The sequence below is a fragment of the Poecilia reticulata genome, chromosome 18 (genome assembly GCF_904066995.2).
Source record: "Poecilia reticulata chromosome 18, P_reticulata-male-v2, whole genome shotgun sequence".
Lineage (NCBI taxonomy): Eukaryota > Metazoa > Chordata > Actinopteri > Cyprinodontiformes > Poeciliidae > Poecilia > Poecilia reticulata.
This window is the reverse complement of record NC_088847.1, coordinates 13,790,432-13,811,752: the sequence shown is the minus strand read 5'-3', so window position 1 is coordinate 13,811,752 and position 21,321 is coordinate 13,790,432. Positions and strand designations below refer to the sequence as shown.

General features: G+C 45.9%; 1 protein-coding gene across 1 annotated transcript in view; it reads left to right on the top strand.

Annotated features, from left to right (window-relative positions):
* zbtb4 (zinc finger and BTB domain containing 4) overlaps window positions 1–21,321 on the top strand; it is a 27,949-nt gene extending 6,628 nt beyond the window's left edge. The window contains exon 2 of the mRNA XM_017310515.2: window positions 13,342–21,321. Within this exon, the coding sequence (XP_017166004.1) occupies window positions 13,358–18,778 (5,421 nt within the window). The 5' untranslated portion in view covers window positions 13,342–13,357 and the 3' untranslated portion in view covers window positions 18,779–21,321. The remainder of the gene's footprint in view (window positions 1–13,341) is intronic.

Below are 21,321 nucleotides of genomic sequence, written 5' to 3'. Positions count from 1 at the left end.
CCTAAGAGACCACTGCACCTGGTAAGACCTAGTGGAGAAACACCAGCAGATGACTTGGCTTCCCAAATCATCGCTGGCATCGTATTAACTTGCGGCAGATGTGCTGCCGTTCCAACTTTCACATCCCGGTCTGCCCTTTAAAAACATTCCTGCTTGCATCCGGATGCTAGCTTGATGTTAGCTCCTCTGATTTTCTGACTGACCTGCCATTGGCTGCTCATTAGAAGACCAAGTCAAAGGTTTTTGCCTGTGCATTTATTGGAGATGTCTTACGAAGCTGTGTTTGAGCCCTCCCAGCAGCAGTGACACTCAGTCAGGATGTCTCTGCCTTTCCTGCACTGATTTTCACTTTCTTTTTAAAACGCGGCTGTGACAGACCACTGAAGTTCACTGGAGCTCAGCGTCAGGCGAAAGGAGCGGCCCTTTAACGCCTCCATTTTCCCTTCAACTTTTTGTTTTGTTTTGCTTCCTTCCACCATTTGACTGCGGCCAGTTTGTCCTCTCTCCCCGTCTCACTTTCCTGCTGTCCCTCCAGCTCACTCCTCTCTCACTCCCCTCGCCGTCCTCTCGTTCCTCCATCCGTCCGTCCGTCCGTCCTTGGTGCCCAGGTTTTTTGGGAGTTGGCGTGGTTCCTGTTTGTTTTCAGCCATTTTGGGGACTTGCAGTGCTCGTAACAAACTGCTTAAATGGCGTCCTCTTGCTTGCCTGCTCTCCCACTCCCGTCTCCCTCTGCCTCTCCCTCCCTCTCCCTATCGCTGGGCTTTGTGTATATAAAGTATCTCTATGTGTGTGTGTTGGAGAGAGTGAACAACACTTCCAAATAAAAAGAAGATTGGATTCAGAAGAGGGGGGGGAGAGTCAGTTCAGGGTGTGTAGATCTGTGGAGGATTCACTTGCTGGATAATTTAGGGGGAAAAAAAGAGCAAAACCAGTAAGAATTTCTCTTTTCAAGGAGGAAAAACTGGTGTGAGAGAGGAGAAAAAGACAGAAAGCAAGAAAAGGGGGAGTGAGTGAAGGAGAGCAAGCAAGTTCGAGTGTGAGAATCACTCCTGCCCTCTGTCTTCACACACTGCTGGCTGTATGTGTGTGTGCACCGCCTCTCCCTGCACTCTCCCTCTCTCTTTCTCTCTCTCTCTCTCACACACACAGCAACTCACACACACACACACACTGAGGCAGGCGTGCGCACTCACAGACCGAGGGGGAGAGAGGGAGTGTAAGGGGAGAGAACACATCGCAGCAGAGATGCAGCAGGAGGTTTTCCGAGGTACGTTCTCTTCTATGCTCGCCTTCCTGAGAGACAGACAGGGAGAATAAGAGGAAGAGAGGCTGAATTTGGTGGTTTTCCTGCTTGTTTTTTCTTTTTTTTTTCTGCTTCACTCCGCTGCTGCTGCTGCTGCTGCTGTGCTGGCGGCTCTGCTCCGTGCATGAAGAGGAGGAAAAGGTTTTTATTTTACTCTGCGTGTGTCGGGGTGTGAGGGCTGGTGGGTGTGTGTATTTATGCAGTGTGTCTGTGGACGCGTATTCCAGAGTGTGCGTCTGCGTGTGTGTGTGAGTGTGTTTATGCTGGGTCTGTCATTGTGTGTGCATGTGTGTGTGTGCATGCGCGTGCGTGTGTGTGTGTGTGTGTGTGCCAGTAACAGGCCTCGTCTCCCTCATCCTCCCCTCTGGTTGCTGACGCACCACGCAGTTCTTTTTCAAGAGCGATGACTCGCTTTCAGACTGCGATGAAACTTTTAATTTATCGAAGCCTCTTGCGTGTTTGTGATGGAGATGGGGTGTGCGGCGGCGGCGGTGGTGGTGGGGGGGGAGGCGGACAGTGCCGTATACACAACAGAAGAGGCGGTTAGACGAGATGGGAGGTTTGTTTTGGGGCTCCAAATCCTGTGGGCCGGTCTCCCACCTCCGTCTGTAAACTCAGCAACATCATAGGAAGTGTTATGGAAGTTCCATGTAAATGATATCAAGCGTCAGCCGAGCGGTTCTGGTCTCTGGGTTCAGTTCTGGGCGGCCCAGATAGTCCTCCATTTTGACCAGCCTCGTGTTTTTGCTGTGTGTTTTTTTTTTTTTTTCTTTCTCTCATGAAGAGCAGCAGAGGGCACATTGATGTCCCTGACTCTGCTGCTGCTGCAACCCTGAGCCTCGCTTCTTTTCCAAAACAACACAGCATCTGCTGCCAGCTACTCCACATTCCAGGTTTCCATGGATGCCAAGTCAAGCCTCGGTGCTCAACGTATGGAAAATGTGATGCGCGCTGCCACAGACCCGCCAGGGTCACAGGTCGCACAATAGGTAGAGCCGTTTCTCGCCGCTTTTGAAGTGTCAAAAGCAGGACGATGTCTCCTCTATTTTTAGCCGTTAGCGAGAGGGTGACACATCAAAAAACAGAAATATTTGTTGTTGGGGCCGTCGAAAGGTCTCGAGTACAGTTTTCACTGGCTATAAAAGTTAATTTGATCAAATACCACAAACATAAAGGATGTGGACGTGTTCAGGAAGCTGCAGCAGAGCTTTGGTTCTGGTAGAAGTTGCAGTTCCTGGTGATCACTGCAGCCCTCTCTGCTTTGCTAATTCTGCAGACTCGAGATGCGTGGATCAGGTTTTTCCTACCCGATAACGTTTTCCGATTTTTTTTTTCTAACATTTCAGCAGCCTCTACCTTTTTGACTGATTCCTATTTTTTCTATAAAAAAAAACACAAACATATAAAAGAGATCAAATGTAGCCTTACAGCTAACTGATAAAGGGATTATAAGATTACTCACATTTATGCGTTATCGCAGTGAAGCCCAAAATTATTTATGCACTTTTCAGATTTATGTTTAAAGTAATATTTTAATTTTACTAACGTTTATTCTTACAGGAAGTGACATTAACATTTCGAAGCTGCCCAGTCAAACTTGAATCTGATAGGGAACCTGTGAAGGGAGCTAAAGATTAGGGTGATTACTCTGAGGCCTTCCAACTGCAAAAACTTTTACCCAATTAGCAAATACTGCTAATAAATGTTTTTGATGATTAAGAATGACATAGATTATTTTCCAGCAACTAATTTTTTTAAATTTCGCTTTATAAATTAGAGCCTCTTTCAAATCATCTCATCTTTTATGAGACATTAGTCTCATTTCCTCTCAAAAATATAACGTCGAATCCAAAGCTGCCTGGAGTATGAATAATTCTGGCCTAGGTTTGTTAACTTTTATCTGATTTTGATGGCTGACGGCACAAGCAGGGAGAAGCTTTGTTTTGAAATGCTGATGCGCTGAGCTATATACCTTTAGCCTTATTAGCATGTAGCTTTTAGCTTTCAAGAAAATCAGCATGTTTTAAGGGCTATTTTGTATAACTTGGTGGCAAGACAGAAAAGGAAAATCACCCATAAAGCAGACATTACCAGACTACCAGTGATTAAAACACTCTGAGGAATGAAGTTTGAACGGTTTGGATCCCTGCTGGTCCTACAGCTCCGGCTCGGTCCAAGGCCTGTTCCGCTTGAAACTGTTTTAAGCAAAACCACAAGGAAGTACGCAGCAAAACAACCTCTTCTGTGTCCAGACACAGCGTCTTAGTCGGGTCATCATTAGGGAAACTCAGAGTGAGCGAAGCTTAGCTGCTCGGTCATGGGTTTTTTTTCCCCCTGATAACGACTGGTGGAAAGAACCAGCTGTGGCTTGACTCTTCTTCCATCCGCTGTGGAAACAAAGGCAGTTGTCGTTCACAGGTTCACTTGGAACGTTGTATATATGCTGTGTATTATAGATATAATATAAAATCAGCCTTGTAAGGCTAAATAAAGTCCATTAGAGGTCATGCTGCAGGTTCATGCACTTATATACTCCCAAGTCGTGTGAGTGCTTAGTTTGGAATAAAATATAAAGATATGAAGAAACAATTTATCTGTTGTTCACCGATCAAGGCTGATCACATGCTAATGGGCTCGTTCTGATCTCTTGACATTTGATTGGTGCGTCTCTGCTGAAACGATACTGGGTCGTTTGAAACTGCGAACTCCCACAGGGACTTCACGTCGCCTTCAGGAGAGATTGCATGTGTAAGAATTATCTAGGGGGAAATTGCCTCAAAAAGGTCACCAGTGTTGTGCCACCGCTCACTAGGGGTGTTTTTTTTCTTCTTCTTCTTGCTTTTGCCGTGTCCCAATGCCTCCCGTGATTCTGTTGCAAGGAGATAAATTAGGAGAATTACATGCCGAGCAGGGAGCTAGCAGAGCATGGAGAGCGTAGCTCCTCAGACATGGGCATGTTTGCTGGTGCATGGCCTGGCAGACGAGGTGGGGGCGCAGTCGACCCTGCTGAGGGAGGACATGAAAGACGAGCAAATAAAAAAAAAATAAAAAAGAAACGTGAACATGAGACGGACATGTTTGAAGTTACCCCAACAAACCCCCGACTCATGCCTCCTCAATCACAGCCGCCGCTCCTTGAGCCGCACCAGCTTCCCCTCGCCTCCTCCCTCCTCTCCGTCCCATCTGGCTGGCTCCACCACGCTGTCTTGGCCGGGGGGTTGTGCAGAGTTCAGTAGCCGTTGTTGCTAACAATACTCCCCCCCCACCCTCCCCACACACCAACTGCTGCCTCGATGGTTAGCCCCTTCTGGCTGACCCTCAGTGGGGAGACAGGCCAAGCCAGCCAGCCAGCTCCTCCCTCGTCCATAACGCTCGTCACCGCCGGCTCACCGGCTGGAACACCGAGACCCCCCCACACGCCGCCTCTCAGGCACAACCCCCCCCCCCAACACTTCACCCACACAAACACCAGATGACACCATCAGTCATTTCATTGGCAACAACATTTAAGCGCTTTAGAATCTTAAAGCAGAGCAAAAATAGCAGGAACAAGGCGGGAAACAGTCGTTCCCGCAGCGGTGTTTTCCTGCAGCTTTGTTTCCGTTCGCAGACTGGTACTTATTGACATTTCAGGTGTGTTCGCAGTCTGGCCGTTTTCGCACTTCATGTCAAGAGAATCAAGGTCAGATGCTGTCTGAAGCTGTGCTTCTTTTCATACGAAGCTAACAGCAGGTGACTGTCTGGGTCAGACATGTTCTCACAACTGGAAACGCCGTGTTTGGTTTAGACGAGGGTGTTGCCTGGTTTGCAGGGTTCACGATGCCCACATGCTGGCTCTTGATTTCCCCAGCTAGTTAGCACGCTAACCTCACACAGCCTAAGCTGTTTACATGTTAACTAGCTACTGAGTGTCCACCAGATATTCCAGCTTAGGTCAGTATTTACTAGACCTTACCCAAGTCTGTTGCTGAAAAGAGCGATGTGAACGCTTTACATGAGGTCTGGTTGCTCTGTAAAATGGTAGGAGCGCTGCAGATAAACTTTAGCAATTATACCAATTCGATCCCTGCCGCTACGACGTAAGGTTGGTCCAGAGCCGCAAAAATATGTACTTGAAAGATTTACTTAATGAGATTAAGCTAACGTTTATTTCCATTTTCACATTTTAGAGCAAAAGGAATCTTCTAACTTTTACAAGCAAAAAAATGTTTTTGTTTTGTTGCGTGAAGCTAGCTGAGTTAGCCGTGCAGAAATATGGAAAATTAAGAAAGTTAAGTTGGCCAATTACAAATTTAAAGTACACAGTTGAAGCTAAAAAAAAAAAACGTAATTACTTCCTATTTAACCTCACAGTGGAGAGGTCAAAAAGCCAATGGGAGGAGAAATATTGTACTTCCCCAAATGGCATTAAAACGATTACTATAGCTGGATGATAAATTGTCCCAGAAGTTATTGCAATAAAAGATAATATTGCTTTGAGACCATTTTAAAGTAATATAATAGTAATAATGGCACAATAATCAATCAATCAACTTTAAACTCTAGTGAACATTTAAAGATTGGAAATGGAAGACATTTAAAAATTCCAAAATAAATAAAGAAAACAACAGAAACAACAAATAAAATGAAAGGCGAAGTCTGCAAACAAAATTATTTTCCGCCAAAGGGACAATTGAGACCAAAACACCAAACTGAAGACTTTTATCATCCGGTTTTTTTGGTAAAGAGAGAAAATTGATAAATCAAGCAAATGAAAATGATTGAGTCTCTTTTAATTTATCATGCGATTAATTGATTTATTGTTTATTGTGACAGGCCTAACTATAGCTGTTACAGCATATCCTAACTACATTTTCTTCCAGCTAATTGGAAGGTTTCCATTCTGCAGTGCCGTGTTGGATGGCTGCTTATCGTGTAACAGGTTTAGGTGCATTTTTAGAAGATGTCACGCGCTCCGTTTCACACCTGATCAAGGTGCTAAAAAGCTGCAGCCTGGAGGATCTTCCCAGAGTCCTGAAGAGGTCTTGTGGTGCACATTGATAAAGCATGATTGTTTTTAGTGTTCAGGTAATTCCCCACAGGGAGGCTGTTGTTGTTTATTACCTTAGTAGCATCATAATTTGGCGTCTTGAGTGAAGCACAAGGAAGCGTGGTAACACCGTTGTGTTCGGTGGGCCTGACACCCACTAGTGTGGGTTTTACATCAGAGAACTCGGAGCAAGATTGCAGTGTCATGACACCCACGCTAAGTTAATGCACTGCTCTGATATTGTGCCTCGTCGTTATTTTGCAAGATGGCAACCCTGTGCTCTGTGCAGAAAGAAAAAAAAAAACCCTACAGAAAACCTGCATCCTCTCATTCTGCTGACACACCGATGAGCGTCCTGATGCTGTTTTGTTTCTCGACAGCGAGGCCGAAGCCAACGGCGTGTAAAGCGTTCCTAAACGCTTGGAAAACTCACACGTTTGCCACAAGGTCAGAGAAGCATCCTGGTGGAGGCGTGACGCTCGTGGCAGCAGCTTTTGCCAAGAAAGCAGCAGGAAAAAGTTCTTTGGTGACTCCTAGGAGCGGAGCGGTGTCATGATTTCTGGCGCAGTTAAATGCGGTCTTCCATAATTTGCCGTGATCCACCCACATTCAAAGAGTCATGGAGGTCACAGAGTTTATGGACACTGCAGGGCGGTCTCAGGGCCCGGCTCACAAAGAGAGCACACCAGACAAGATGGCAGTGAGACGTAACGACGGCGAGTCAACGGGCAGCTCACACTCGCGTTTTAATTCCTCAAATACCGGCTTTATAAACCGCACACTGGGCCGCAAGTCTTCTTTTCTTGAAGCTTTACAAGCTAATGTTAAAAGCTACTGCTTTATGAGCAAAGATAGTTTACTGTTTGGCTTCCGTTAATAGTTTCTTAATAAATAAAACATTGTTCATCTAATACTGCAGCTGGAGCAAAAAGGTCTCAGAAGCGTGAATCCAGCGTTTCTTTCCAGCATTTTTTATGAATGAAAGTTGATTTGAACCTTGACATACTTTTTCCCTGCAAGTCTGAACCACTCACTGGATAAAATATTTTCCAACGTAGGCAGAGCGAAAAACTGAAAGGGCTGTTGAACTTATTGACTTTTTTTTAATGAATCCAGACATACTTGCATGTGCTATTGTCGTCCTATTTACTAGCTTAAATCCAATTTAAGCAGCATTTTCTCCTTGAAGTAAAAAACAATATTATGTTGCTTGTGGTTTACACTTTGCAGGATTTCCTTCCAACATGAAGGAAAGAGGGGTTTGGGGGGGGCGGGAGGGGATGTGGCTGCTGGATTCTAGCGGCTATTTGTCTATCAACACAAGTACGAGTTTCAGCGAGGAATAAGCAGATTGCTCAACGTCTGGTTCAAGGCCTCGAGTCGATGTAGCAGCCAAGCTCCTCTGCCGTCCGGCCTTCTGTTATGCAAGTTCTGTTAAGATGAGAGCGGACGTTCCTGGTGACAGGCTGCTTAAATGCCTCTTTCCGTAGTGCAATTATAAAGCTTTTGTCGTTCATTAACCAGACAAGCAAACCTGGATTTGTGACGCATTTATTTCTCCAACACTGGGTAAAATTTACTTGTTTGTCAGCCGGTCAGATAGGAAAAAAAAAAAAAAAAGAAAACTGACAGCAAGGCGGTGATCTTTCTGGCTGCTAGTGATGCCTCTCTGTCATAATAAACTTGGAGGTGTTTTGCATGATGTGCTAGGAGTCTTGCTCATAATTTGTCCTGCAAAATCTTAGCACCTCTACCCTCGCTCTGCGGTTCTGCACTACCACAAGCTGAAATAGATGAACTTCTCAAAGACCAGGCGCCTTGTTTGTCTGTGCAGAACATCCTGTTGCAGTGGGGTCTGGAGCAAGGGCAGCAGTCATTCTGTTTCTTCATATATCAATATAAATCTAAATATAAATAGCTTCCGAGTTCTCCTGGTTGCATTTACGGGTTTGTCCGTGAGGCGGATAGGTGGATTTAATGCTCCTGGATGTTTGTGCCCGCTTATTTTCAGCAGAGATAGCTCAGAGGTTGGAGCGGTTGTGCTCACATTTCGATGCGTGCGTCCGTGAAGTCAGCACATCTAAAAGCTCCCTCTCGCAGCGAGACGGCGTGTCGTGCAGCCTCTGCCTCTACAGCGACTACGTGCGTCACAAGAAGATAAAGGGAGAGAGAAAAAAAAGAAAGAAAGAAAAAAAAAAGAGGGGGCGTCATACGCATTTTCCTGTCCACGGCCATCAGATGAGATGGTGAAATTTTTAGCATCAGCTCCGTCTCGCAGCGTGTCCGCCTACTTGTAGCAGGCTGGCGCTTGCCATAAGGGATTTCCTGCACGACATCTATTGCACAGCAAATCTGAGTGACAATAAAGGCCTGTATCAAAACAGAGCGACAAAATGTGGCTGCAGGCCTGGCGAACAGGACCGGGGCGTCTGAGCTATTTTAGGCCCGGGTCTTAAATAAACACGGACTGGTTTGTGCGCTTAAAAAGTGCTTCAAAAGGCCCGTTTGTTTTGGTTTTTACTGCTCCTCTTTGTTGGCGCCACTTCTGTGTCCAGCAGCAGATCGAGCTGCACTCTGATTCAACTTTTGGTTTTGAATATCATTTACAAAAAGGGCTTGTTCGTGTGGAACCACTTTGGTTAAGTGCCTCACAAAAGTATTCAAACCCCTATTTTATTTTATAGTATTATTGAGCTTTTACGTCATAGAACAAGACAAAAAATATTAAAAAATTCAAGTGTAAACCTAAAAACATCTGCTTTTATTCAGCTCCCTTTCTGTCAGAGACACCCCTAAATAAAATCCGGTGCAACCCGTTGCCCTCGGACGTCACTAAAGGTGACCTGTTTGCAATTTAATCGGCGTATAAAAACAGCCGTTGTGTGAATTCTTCAGAGATTTTTTGCTCAACAAAGATAGAGGAACACGGCAGACAGGTTCTGGATGAGCTGGTGGAGAGATTCAAAGCAGAGTTAGGTTACAAAACAATATCCGAAGCTTTGAACATCCCAGGGTCGAATCCATCATCTGAAACTGGAAACTATGGCAGCACAATGTGAAAAAAAAAAACCCCAACAAAAACAAAACAGGAAATTGTGATGCTGTTGTTTAACAATTCCTTCATTTCTCTTTGTTTTCTATTGTTGCGATAACCCAATCGCTGTCCTTGAACTGAAACACGTTGATACTAAAGGTCTGTTTGAGGTCAGAGCATAAACGCAATGAGAAACTGTGCTAATGTATTCATGTCAAGGAGAGTTTCAATGCCTGGCAAGTGAAATATAACAGCTTACCAGGTTTTGCATCCAAGCGGTGCTTCGCAGTTGTGAAATTTGATACCAAAGAATTCAATCATTTTCGCAACTCTGCTGTAACCTGCGAGTTGCAGAGATTTGACTGTCCAGCGAACTAACTGTCTCGGTAAGGAGAGCATTAATCAGAGAAGCAGCCAAGAGGTTTGGGGTGACTCTGGAGTAGCTGCAGAGATACACAGCTCAAAGTAGGAGAGTTTATCAGTAGAACCACCAATAGCTGCTGCACAAATCTGTCCAGATGAGAAACCATCATTTAAAGAAGCTATAAGATCAGAAAGTTTTAACATGCAACATTTTATGTGCAGTGTTAAACGCTGAACACACCAAACACACACACGCACACACACACACACACACACACACACACACGCACGCACACACACACACACACACACACACACACACACACACACATAATCATATCCAGTTCAAAGTCAAACAGGCATCTTAAAGGCACGAATGTCAAACTCAATAAATAAATTTCACATTTCAGTTTAAAGTGCTTCACATGTGGAAAAACAAAAGTCAATTAACAAACAAAAGAAACAAGAAAAGAAAAGCTTCATCACACTGGCACAACAAAGAGAAGTAATGAAAAGTCGTAATCCAGTCCAGACTTAATATATTTTACAGTTACTGTTAATGGCAGGCAAATCAAAAATAAATGGGTTTTTAGTCTTAATTTAAAGAAGTTTTGTGTTTGAGCAGTTTTGCAGTCTTGAGGAGGTTTGTTAATTTTAATTTGCATCAAGCTCATAGTTATTCTTGGTCTACAGACGCTGCTAATTTTCTTTCCCTCTGTGATTTATATAATATTTGTAGAAATAATCTAACCTGCGATAGAAATTTATATTCAGATTTAGTTTGCGTCTCAAACTGAGATGTTTGTAAATTTAAATATGAAAAGGAGAAAAAGGTGCTCAATTATGAACATGTTTTCTGCCTCTGACGACTGAAGAGAGAAGAAAAACATTTATGTGAAGCTTGGTGAAGTGAATGTGGTTGAGGACGAGTTTCATTTTCTATTTCCTGGCGTTGTGATTTTAGAAATAATTCGATTTTCAAGATGCCGCAGAAAAACCCTGGTCTGTTCTGCTTGTCCAAAGCGCATATGCTAAGTTGGCTATTTAATGAATAGACTTTTGTCTTAGCAACATTTATTGAACAAGCTTGGCAACGAAGATGCAGAGTCATTTATAATTTATATTTATAAAAAAATTATAATTAATAATATTTCGGAAATGTTCCACAATGTTTGGGAAGCTTGGTCAGTAGCTTTCTTGTTACAGTTTTAGATGTATAAATGCATAGTGTCTTGTGAGTCTTATTGCCACCTTTCTAAAATAATAGCCACAGTCGTTCAGTGACAAAAGGGAATTTTATTTCATTTGTTTAATTTCTTATTTTTTATGCATTTATTTTTTGCCAAACTCACTTCAGGAAAAAAATGTCTTATGCCATCATTTCAGGGCATTGACAATAAATTTGATTTATTTCTCTGGTTACGCCACAGTCTGGCCAATATTCACTTTACTTGCAAGTGCATTTTTAAAAGTATTGTCAACAACGCTTCTCCTGACATTTCCAGTCTAACTTTAAAAGGTTTTCCTTTACCTAACATAACATAACACAAATACTAGTTTTTATAAATAATAAGAACAAAACGACTTACTGGTTTTGCAGTGGGGAACCTCCGGCCTTCCTCTGATTTGCACTGACTGTGTCTCTAACACAGAATCCCTTCATCCAATCGGACTGACCTTAAACTGTTCTGCAAAGTGGAAGGAGTAACGTTATCAGAGTCTAGATGTCCAGAGCTGGCAGAGACACTCCCCCCTCCCCCAAATGTTTGCAACGGTCACAGCAGCACGACATACGTGCAATGACTCAGAAAACTGAATGCGAATTGACACCACGCTTTTCGGATTTAACAGATAGAAATGGCAAAGATTTTTATTAGGAAAAAAAAAACCATAAATCCACGTCACTGCGATTCTCTGTTTTGTTCTACCCCACAGAAACTAGCAGTGGAGTTTGTCTGAGAACACGTAACAAAGTTCAAGGCACATAAATACTTGTGTAGGTTTCTGTGCATGTAGGGAGCATGTGCAGCGTTCGCCTGGGCTCCTGTCTGTCTGACGGCGAGCGCCGAGTCTGGCTGTTCCTGTTTCAGTGCCCCGGGTCTCCTGTTCTCTCGCTAACCCTCGGCTCCTTCTCTTTCTGTCACCATTGCGCTCTCCCTCATCCTCACCCTGTCTCTCTCTCTCTCTCTCTCCTCTCTCCTCTGCAATAACAGTGCTGACCTAGTTTCTGCCTGTTCAGGGCTGCCTGTGGAATTTTACAGCGGCCTGCCTTCCTGGCAGCTTGGCTGCTTCAAAATGAAGGCAGAAAAGCATGACTGTGGATTTTTATTCTAGTCGCATCATTATGGGCCTTATATTGTCTGTTTTCTTCCCCCGATCTGCTCACCCAGAAGTATGCACCCTTTTCCAAACAACAATACCAGACTGACGTGTCTTCTGTGTGTGTCTGCAGCTAAAACTGTTTCCACCAGCACAGCGTTTGGATGAGAAAAAGGAGATCATAGCAGACTGGTGTAGATTTAGAAAATACTAGCTATCTCCACCTTGGTAAATCAATGCTTAGAATCATGCCTAGCACAATTAACCAACTGCTAACAAGAAACGTGTTTAAACAAACAGGGAGCTGAGCTATTTTTATGAACGTCAATGTCCCAGATCTAAGTCGGCGTACTATTCTGGGGGAATCTTGATTAAATCTAACCATCTTCCAATTAGGCACAGGGAATGTTGTGTCACAGCCCGAGAAAGATGGATCTCTGGAATGCGTTTCTGAAAGCTTGGCTTTGGCACGCTGAAATCTAAACCAGCGCCGCCGCACATTCATTCCTTCCCCCTACCCCTCTGCCTCTTTTCACTCACCAATCCCGGCTGAGCAGTTGGAGTTCAGTATTCATGGACCATTTTGTTTGCCTTTCAAAAAAAAAGCTTCATCTGGGTCGGGACTGCTTGTGCAGAAGACTCGATTTTGTAGGGTTTTTTTTTTTACGTAGACTTAAAAAGTCTGGTGTAAAAAAAATAAATAAATAAAAAGTATGCAATTTGATTCGATTGTTTTCCAAGTGTGGACAAATATAATTGAAGATATATGTATAATAATGGGTGAGGCTAGCAGGCAGTATGAAAACATTTTTCCAGATTATAAATCCTGCCTCCTCTCTTTTTCACACAGAGGGTGTTTTGAGCCCTCTGTGACCTTTAGCATCTTGGTCACTTTAATTTGTGGCAGGTGGGGGAAAACTGCTTCCAGCAGGTTGACTATTACATTAGCATACAAAACAACTACTGCATTTACAACAGTCTTATGAGATACTAATATTGTAAGCACTGATAAAACACTGATGAAAGTTTAACTTTTTTTTTTTTTTTTAAGAACATTGCGTCTATATTTAGTGTGGATAATACTGCAAAACATTTAGGCAATCAGTATTATGAAATTGACCCTTTTTTTTTTTTTGCCAAATTTGTTTTATGAATTGGGAGATTTTGATGTGAATGTTGTACATTTTGAAATAGAAAATGTGCTTTCTTCGTTATTATGCTTCTTGCTGATGCAAAAGTTGATTTGGTTTATTTATTTTAATACTAGTTTTTCTTTGGGATTTTTTTTTTCAGATTTCGGGGACTGGTCATGGTGTCCAGTGCGAAGGTATGGGACCCCCCCCACGCGGGTCTTACTCAGCAACATCTGAGAGAACAACGTCTGGCTCCGGGCCTCGCTCCCCTCTGCAACTCCTCATACGCCGCTGCTAAGGACACTGCCCTCCACCAAAGTCGGCAGTTGTCACCTTTGTCTTCCCCACCTCCACCGTTGGTGACCCTCGGCACCCGTCACCCAGCTCAACATTCACCTGTCAGTTTGTACAGTGTGAGCAAGACCGAACCACTAATTAAACCTGCCCACAGTCTTGGTGTGGTTTCTCAGTCTGTGGAAGAGGAGGAAGAGGAAGCCGAGCAACTGAACATGAAGGGGAAACGACTCGGATATCGCGTAGAGGCCACACTGGACGACAAGCTGGAGGACATGGGTGAGGGACCTAAAAATGCAAAAATCACCCTAAGCTTCCCGCTTAGCGCCGCACCACTCCCAACCTCGCTGACCTCACCGGACCACTGTCACAGCTCTTCCTCATCCTCACCTTCCCCCCACCGGCGGCGTCTGTCCTCTAAGAGCTCAGACAAGGGGTCGTTGTGGAAGCTGGACGCCACCATGGATGTAAAGCACAGACCCTTTAAGCCCCCAAGACCCGACAGCTCTCCGTCCTCCTCGCCTTCCTCCTCCTCCTCGCCCATGACCTCGTTCATCAGGAAGGACCTGAAATCCCCGCCACCTCTTAAGTGCTCCAAACTCAGTTCAGACTCTCAAATTCACAGGTCACCCCCAAGAGCTTCCAGTGGATCTTTAGGAGGCTGTTTTAGTGGAGACGGGTGGGATGAAAGGCACAGAGTGGCCAACGGAACGGCCTCGCCCTCTCAGACGGCCCAGATCCTCTTCAGTCTTGGCACGTCGGCCTATCAGAGAGGTGTGGATGCAGAGAGGAGAGAGAAACTGACAGGGAGGCCAGTCGGAAAAACAGGGAGTCCCCACAGACCAAGTCTTCATCCGCCAACCATCCACCTCCCTCCACCCTTGCCTCCGCCGCCTCCCCCGCCTTCCGAAGGTCTTACCGCACCCCCCCATCCGTCCTCCTACCCCCCTCCCGACAGCATGAAGCCGGAGTTGATTTGTGGCGTGTGCCATCGGCTGTTCAGCTCAGCCTCCTCCCTCACAGTCCACATGCGGCTGCATCGTGGCAGCCGCGCCCTGAGCTGCCGCTACTGTGGCAAAGTCTTCATCCACAGCAAGAGACTGCAATCCCACGAGGGCTCCTGCAGGGTGCCAGGCCTGCGCCCTTCGTCCCTGACCGTGCAGCCAAAGGAGGAGCCGCTGGAGGACGGTGAGGTGAGAGTGGAAGGGGGAGTGATTGTGGGACAGACGGACATCAGCAAAGGACGGCCCGGGAAGAAAGTGCGGAGCCTCCTGGCGCGTATCCAGGCTGGTGACGCAGCAGCCACGGAGCTGCTGGCAGGTGATGAGAACCATTTTGTGAAGGTGGTGGACGGCAACATCATCTACTTCTGTTCCGTGTGCGAACGTTCCTACATGACCCTGTCCAGCCTGAAGCGTCATTCCAACGTTCACTCATGGAGGCGTAAATACCCCTGCCACTACTGCGACAAGGTCTTCGCCCTGGCTGAGTACCGCACCAAGCACGAGGTGTGGCACACGGGAGAGCGCCGCTACCAGTGCATCTTCTGCTGGGATGCCTTCGCCACCTACTACAACCTCAAGACACACCAGAAGACAATTCACGGGATTAATCCGAGCCTGATCTCCAGTGAAAAGACGGCTAATGGGGGTTATAAACAGAAAGCAAACGCCCTCAAGCTCTACCGCCTTCTCCCCATGCGCTCCCAGAAGAGACCCTACAAGACCTATAGTGACAGCTTACATAATGGCCTTCTACTTCCACCAGCTGATGCCCCCTCCCTCTCCATGTCTGGCCTGGGCTGTGCTTTGGGCCCCGGGGACCTGCAGAGCATCATTGCAGGAGCCCCCCCTCAGAGTCTAAAGCCTGATCCAGATGCTTTCCCTGATGGCTTCCCAATCTCTCTTGCTGCTGAGCACAGAGACCTCTCTGAGCTTGCGCTTGAGCCCCAAATTAGGACAGACGAAAGCGAGGCCCTGGAGTTAGAGCAGGAGAGAGGCAGTTTCAAAATATCCAGTAGCAGTAAACTCAAAACCTTTAAAGCAGGTCGAGGCACAGAAGCAGGGATGCCCTCTGTTATAACATATGGACACACGAAACCCTCTGTTATAGTTCATGGAGCAGCTGTGTCATCCTCAGTCATTGTTCACAGCAATCAAGTTACTTCTGGAAGCGAGAAAAGCCCAGTAACGAGCCCGTCCCCCGAAACAAGTAGCAGTCAGATTTTAATAAAAGGCAGTCCTAAAGCAATCAAAAAGCAAAGGGATAATGCAGATAATCACAGAAAGAGGTCCAGAGACAGTTCAGACACAACAGACGAGGGCTCGAAGGGCAGACATGACACCGAGATAGGCAGAGCATTTCACAAACCCCGCAAGTCCCACAATAAGAGTGCAATCGCAGCCCCAAAGGAGGCGTCAGCATCTGGAGGCTCACAGGCCAAAGAATCAGGGCCACTGTGTCAGATAACTGTGCGCATCGGCGAGGAGGCCATAGTGAAGCGCAGCATCTCAGAGACGGACCTTAAAAGAGACAAGAGCATTTCTCCTCCAAAAATCAAACGCAGTGAAACGTCATCCTTTAAGGAGCCACGGCAAACCCACTCACACCACCACCACCACCACAAACACCGCCCGCTAAGCAGAGCAGGCCTGGAAGAAGTCGGGGACAAGGAAGCAGGAGAAGACGAGGAAGAGATGGAGGAGCAAGAAAGCAGGAACAAAAGGTCCAAGTCCAACGATCAGGTGAGGGAGTACTTCTTTCGTAAGGGGGTGCGGGAGCAGGACAGTGACAATGACATGGAGGATAATTTATGGCGACCTTACTACTCCTACAAGCCTAAGAAAAAGGCCCAGGCACATCTACAGAGAGTGAAGAACTGGCAACGGAAACTCAAGTACAAGCGCTCCATCCGACTCAAGAGGAGGGCAGAGAGGCTGAAGAGGCTTCTGAATAAACAAACGGAGAAATCACAAGATGAGGAGGAGGACAGGACAACTGAGGAGGCTGAGAAACTGTCTGAACCTAACAAGGACGTTAAAGAGGAAAGGAAGAAGGATAATCTCTCTTCCCCTTTAAAGGAGATAAAACAGGATGTAGAGGAACAGGTTAAAGAGCTCTGTCATGAGGTTTCCACTCCCCCTGTGTGCTCTCCAAAGCCCTCTCTGTCTACCTCAGTGGCTCCCACAGGAATAAAGAGGAGGCCTTGGACTAATGGGAATGCAGCAGAGTGTGGCACATGTGGCCGCTGGTTCTCAAGTCCCAGGAAGCGAGACAAACACGAGCTCAGCCATCTGCTGGAGTTTGTATGCCTCTTCTGTCGGGCCACTTTCCCCTCAAGGGAAAAGTTGGAAGACCACCAGAAAACCCAGCATCCTAAACCCACTGAGGCGTCCTCTGTGACCACTAAATGTGGTGAGCAAGCGGCAGGCGTCGGGATCAAATCCATGCCTGAAATCTCAAAGTTCGACGACGACAAAGGGGGACCGCTTGGACTAGGAGGCAGCAATTCCAGTCCAAGTCGTCTAAGCAGAAGAGCCTTATCGAGACACACCTGTCCGCAGTGCCACAAGGTGTGCAAGACATCGTCGGCGCTAACTCGCCACATCCGACGTCACGACTTAAGTAGTTCTCCAGAAAGAGACAAAGAAGATAACAACTCAGAGGCAACACCCCCTGAAAGAGTTGCTGAATCTCTTTGCACAGATCCAGAGATTGATAAAGGACAGACTCCCAGTGCTCTTTCTGTTTCAGTTATCAGCTATTCACCTCCAGAGCTACCAAGCGGCGGTGACTGTTTGGCATCACAGCGGCACGGCGACCATCCAAGTGACATTACAAGCAAACGCCTGAAATCAAACTCAAGTGAAGGACCTGAACTGACACAGCTTGCACTTACCGCCCCAGAGAAAGAGCCCATACCACAAACCGCAGATCCTCCATCGGGAAGTCCCGTTAACCTCATGCCCACCAAGCTTGAGGTCCCACCTGCCACGCCCTCGTCACTGCAGAGTGTGCTCGTCATGAACGGGCCTGACTGTCTCGACTACCGCATGCCAATTAAGAAAAGCCTGGACAGTCAGATCCACAGAAAAGCCAGCCCTTTGCACTTTGTGACTTCCAACAACACCTCTCCGAATGTGCCCATGACATCACAGACCAGAATAACCACTGCTGCTCCCCCTGTTTCCATGACAACAGCTCCCAACTCTGAAGGGGGATTCGCAAGACGGGATGGGGTCATTATCGACAGAGAGCGGCAGAGTGGCACCAGTACAATTTTACACACAGGCTACAAAGAACCGCCTCTGCTCCGAGATCGCAGAGTCCAGTCCCTGTCCCGGAGTCCCTCTCCCGACGAAGCACAAGATCTGACCATGTCCTCTATTTTAGCTCGGGAGAGGGAGATCGAAAGGCAAAGGGAGGCAGAGCTAGTGCTGGAGAGACAGAGGGAACGGAGGAGGAACATGGAGATTGAGAAAGAGAAAATCTGTAGGATTGCTCATTCTCCACAGGAGCAAACCGCTCTCATTGTCCCTAAAGAAGAGCCTTTGAGCCCTGTAGCGTCGCCCCAGCATATGTCTACCCAAACCACTATAAATGGACCCTGTTTGCGCAGGCACACTCCTAAGTCCCCCTGCCGCCCCCCTTCAACTACTGGACTGAAGGCTCAGGCAAGCCGGCAGGTTCAGTCAAGTTCACAAGGACTCGACAGGCTGACGCTGCCCACCGGAGCAGCTGGTGCCGCTGAACGCCCCTCTGCACACGCTCTGCTTCTTCCCAGAGCCTCCCAGCCGCCTGAGCCGGACCATCAGGACACTTTCTCTTCCAGAGATTCACAGCAGGGGGACACGACCCCAGCTGACTACCCGACCCAGGATTATCCCCTTCCACTCATTGTGCCAGACAGCTACAGATCTGTTAAGAAGCAGGAGGAGAACCTGCTCATGTCCACTTATCCTCCTGGAGCACTGCCCTTTGGCCCGCTGGGGAAGGTCATCGTACCCGACGGGGGCGACCTCGGCAAGCTGCCGTTCTACCCGGACCCTTACCAGCTGCTCTACGGGCCGCAGCTATTAGCCTACCCCTACAACTTGGCTGCGCTTCCCGTGGCTCTGAACATGATGGCGCCAGGAGGGGACAAGGTGGAGCCTCTGCCGTTCCTCCCCACCATCTTCAACTACGCAGCCACTGCTGGACCTTACATGGGCGCAGCACCTCACCCGCTCGTGGCAAACCCCGGCCTCTACAGCAGCGGCGGCAGTGGCAAAAAGCAGCGAGATGGCAGCGGCAGCAAACAGTAGGACACAGCTGCACTGTAAGGAGCGTAACTCAAACAGGACAACCTTGTCTGCTCTGGCCGGGAGGGGAAGGGGCACCGTGCTGACTGGCTCACTTTATTCTGCAGAGATCAGAGCTAGGCATTACAGAAGTCTGTGCGAAGGGGCGGGGACGGAGTAAAGAAACAGGGTGGAGAGGCCGACGTTGAAGTGACGTGTCGCCTCTCCACCTTTTTGGTTTTTTTTGTGTTTTTTTTTACTCCTGCTCCTCTCCCTCTCCTGTTCTCTTGTAGTGTGTTGTTGTTCTGGAGCTTGATTCATTTTCCTCTCTGACTCGTTATTATATCTATAATATAAAAATACAAACTGCTAACAGGGTGTTTGTTGCTTGGAGAATTAGTCCAGTCTACTTCCCTTTACAGTTGCCACACGACGAGGATCTTCAGGGAAGGCGTTGTATGGGTCCGGATAGGGCGTGAAGCGACACAGTCGGAGCGTATTTTTGTACGGGGGCGTGGGAACGCAGGGTTCTCCTGCTGTCATACTGTCCGTGAAAGCTGTATTCAAGCACGTACATGCATATATACGTAGGGCAGTTTGTGCATGCGGTGTTTGGCTGAAGCAGGTATGACTGTGCGTGTATTTCCGAGTACTTGTGGATGAGTGAATCTAGACCATTCCATGTGAGATTCTTGCAGCATTCCCACTCTTGTTGGAATAGCTACTGTAGGTCAGTGTGTAGAAGTGCTTCTAGAGGCGACTCCTCATATCCAGATCGTTAGGAAGTCCAGATTATGGCTGGATGGGAGTGGATGATAGCGTCAGATCGTCTGAGCTTCCTGAAGAGATAGTTTGGGATTTTTTTTTTTTTTTTTTTCAAACGGGGCTCTGTTAAAATCTTATGAGCACTTAATATCTTATCGACATTGGATATCTCTCGAGGTGTCTGCATCTTGTTAAAATGAAGATTATCTGAACCCAGAAGCTGAAGATAACACAGTAATTTGTAGAGGGGCCAAGGCGCAGGAGATTTTTCTGTCTTATAAGAACTTCGGTTTAAATAATGACTGCATTATGCAAAATCTTTTTTTAAAATTATTATTATTAATCTTTATCTCTGTGACTCTCTAAACCTTTTCAGGAATCTCATTTTTCCAGGTCTCACTACTTGATTATTACTCTGAATTATCAAGTAGCGATTATTGATCTGTTGATCTAGTTTCATATCGCTCTGTTTGCTATTTTTACATATCAGAAAAGTTTTTGTCAAAATGTTCCCTTTTTTATTGAGTTAATTTCTAAATGAAAGCAAATTGTACTCTGCTTAAATCATATAAAACAAAAGTAGACACTATTAAATGCAATGTTATTTACTAACAATAAGAACTAAAACAAAATGCGTTAACTTTTATTAGGCCCTTCATTAACGGGGAGTTGAGGTAAATTTAGTTTGGCTAAGCGCTTCATGAGCTTCAGTGACGTTTTAAAAGTAATTTTTATGCTTTCGACAATCATCTGCTTTTTATCTAAAAAAAAAAAAAAAAACACTATACAGCTTTCATGAAGTGTAACATTTCAGTGCGTCTTATTGATTCTGGGTTGTTGTTTTTTTAGCTCTCTGTATCACTTTTACCGGAGCAGAAAAAGTGTCTTAAAACTATCATCCTTCTCTGTTTTTTTTTTTACTTTTGTCCTTTTCGCTCAGTTCATTCCCAATATTTACACACCAACAAAAACCAGACGTAGCGATTACCAGTACCAGTCATGCGCACGAATTAAGCTGTTTTTACATGACGGACCTGAAAGCGAGCGAAGAGAGTGATCCATTCAAGGGTGAACAAATCACTCTCTTTAAGGGGAAAACATTGTACATTTCATGCTTTTGTCACATCTTGCATTGTTTTGCTATTCATAGCTTCTGGTAGGATACGTGCAAAATGGAGATTGTGCGACGTCGGTGCTACAAAATAGAAAAGTAGGGCAGCGTAGACATCTGTAATTTGGCATTTTCCGAAATTGCAAACAATTTACTCTTGACTGGAAACGCTTTAGTTCTTGGAACATGTTTCACACAGGAAGAGAATCGGTGACGAACTTTCTTCTACCTACACTTCCTGTGTAGGTAGGAGAAAGTCTTCTCTGTTGCCCATCGCCAAATGCAGATGTGACGATCATTTAGAGATTAATAGTCCTCACAAAAACCGCGATCGCGTTTCTGAGACTGTAGATCTAGACATCAGCGTCGGCCTTTGGGACAAACTAATCTGGATTAATACTAGATGACGACAGTGAGAGAGTTATCTGCTCCATAAGGTAAAAAAAAAAAAAAGTGCTCATATCGTTTTAGGAGAACCTCGTTAAAAAAATCCTGATCAGTCCTTTTAGGTGTCAACAAACCTGATGACTATGTGACAAGTTGGCACTGTAGGATCTGTATAGCATTTACAATAGTTTATATTTTATGTGCACAAAATAGACAAGTAGTGGTCACTTAAAAGGAGACATATGTAGCTGCTTTGGAAATGTAGCTGGCCACTGGGTAAAAAAAAAGAAAAAAAAAAAAGAAA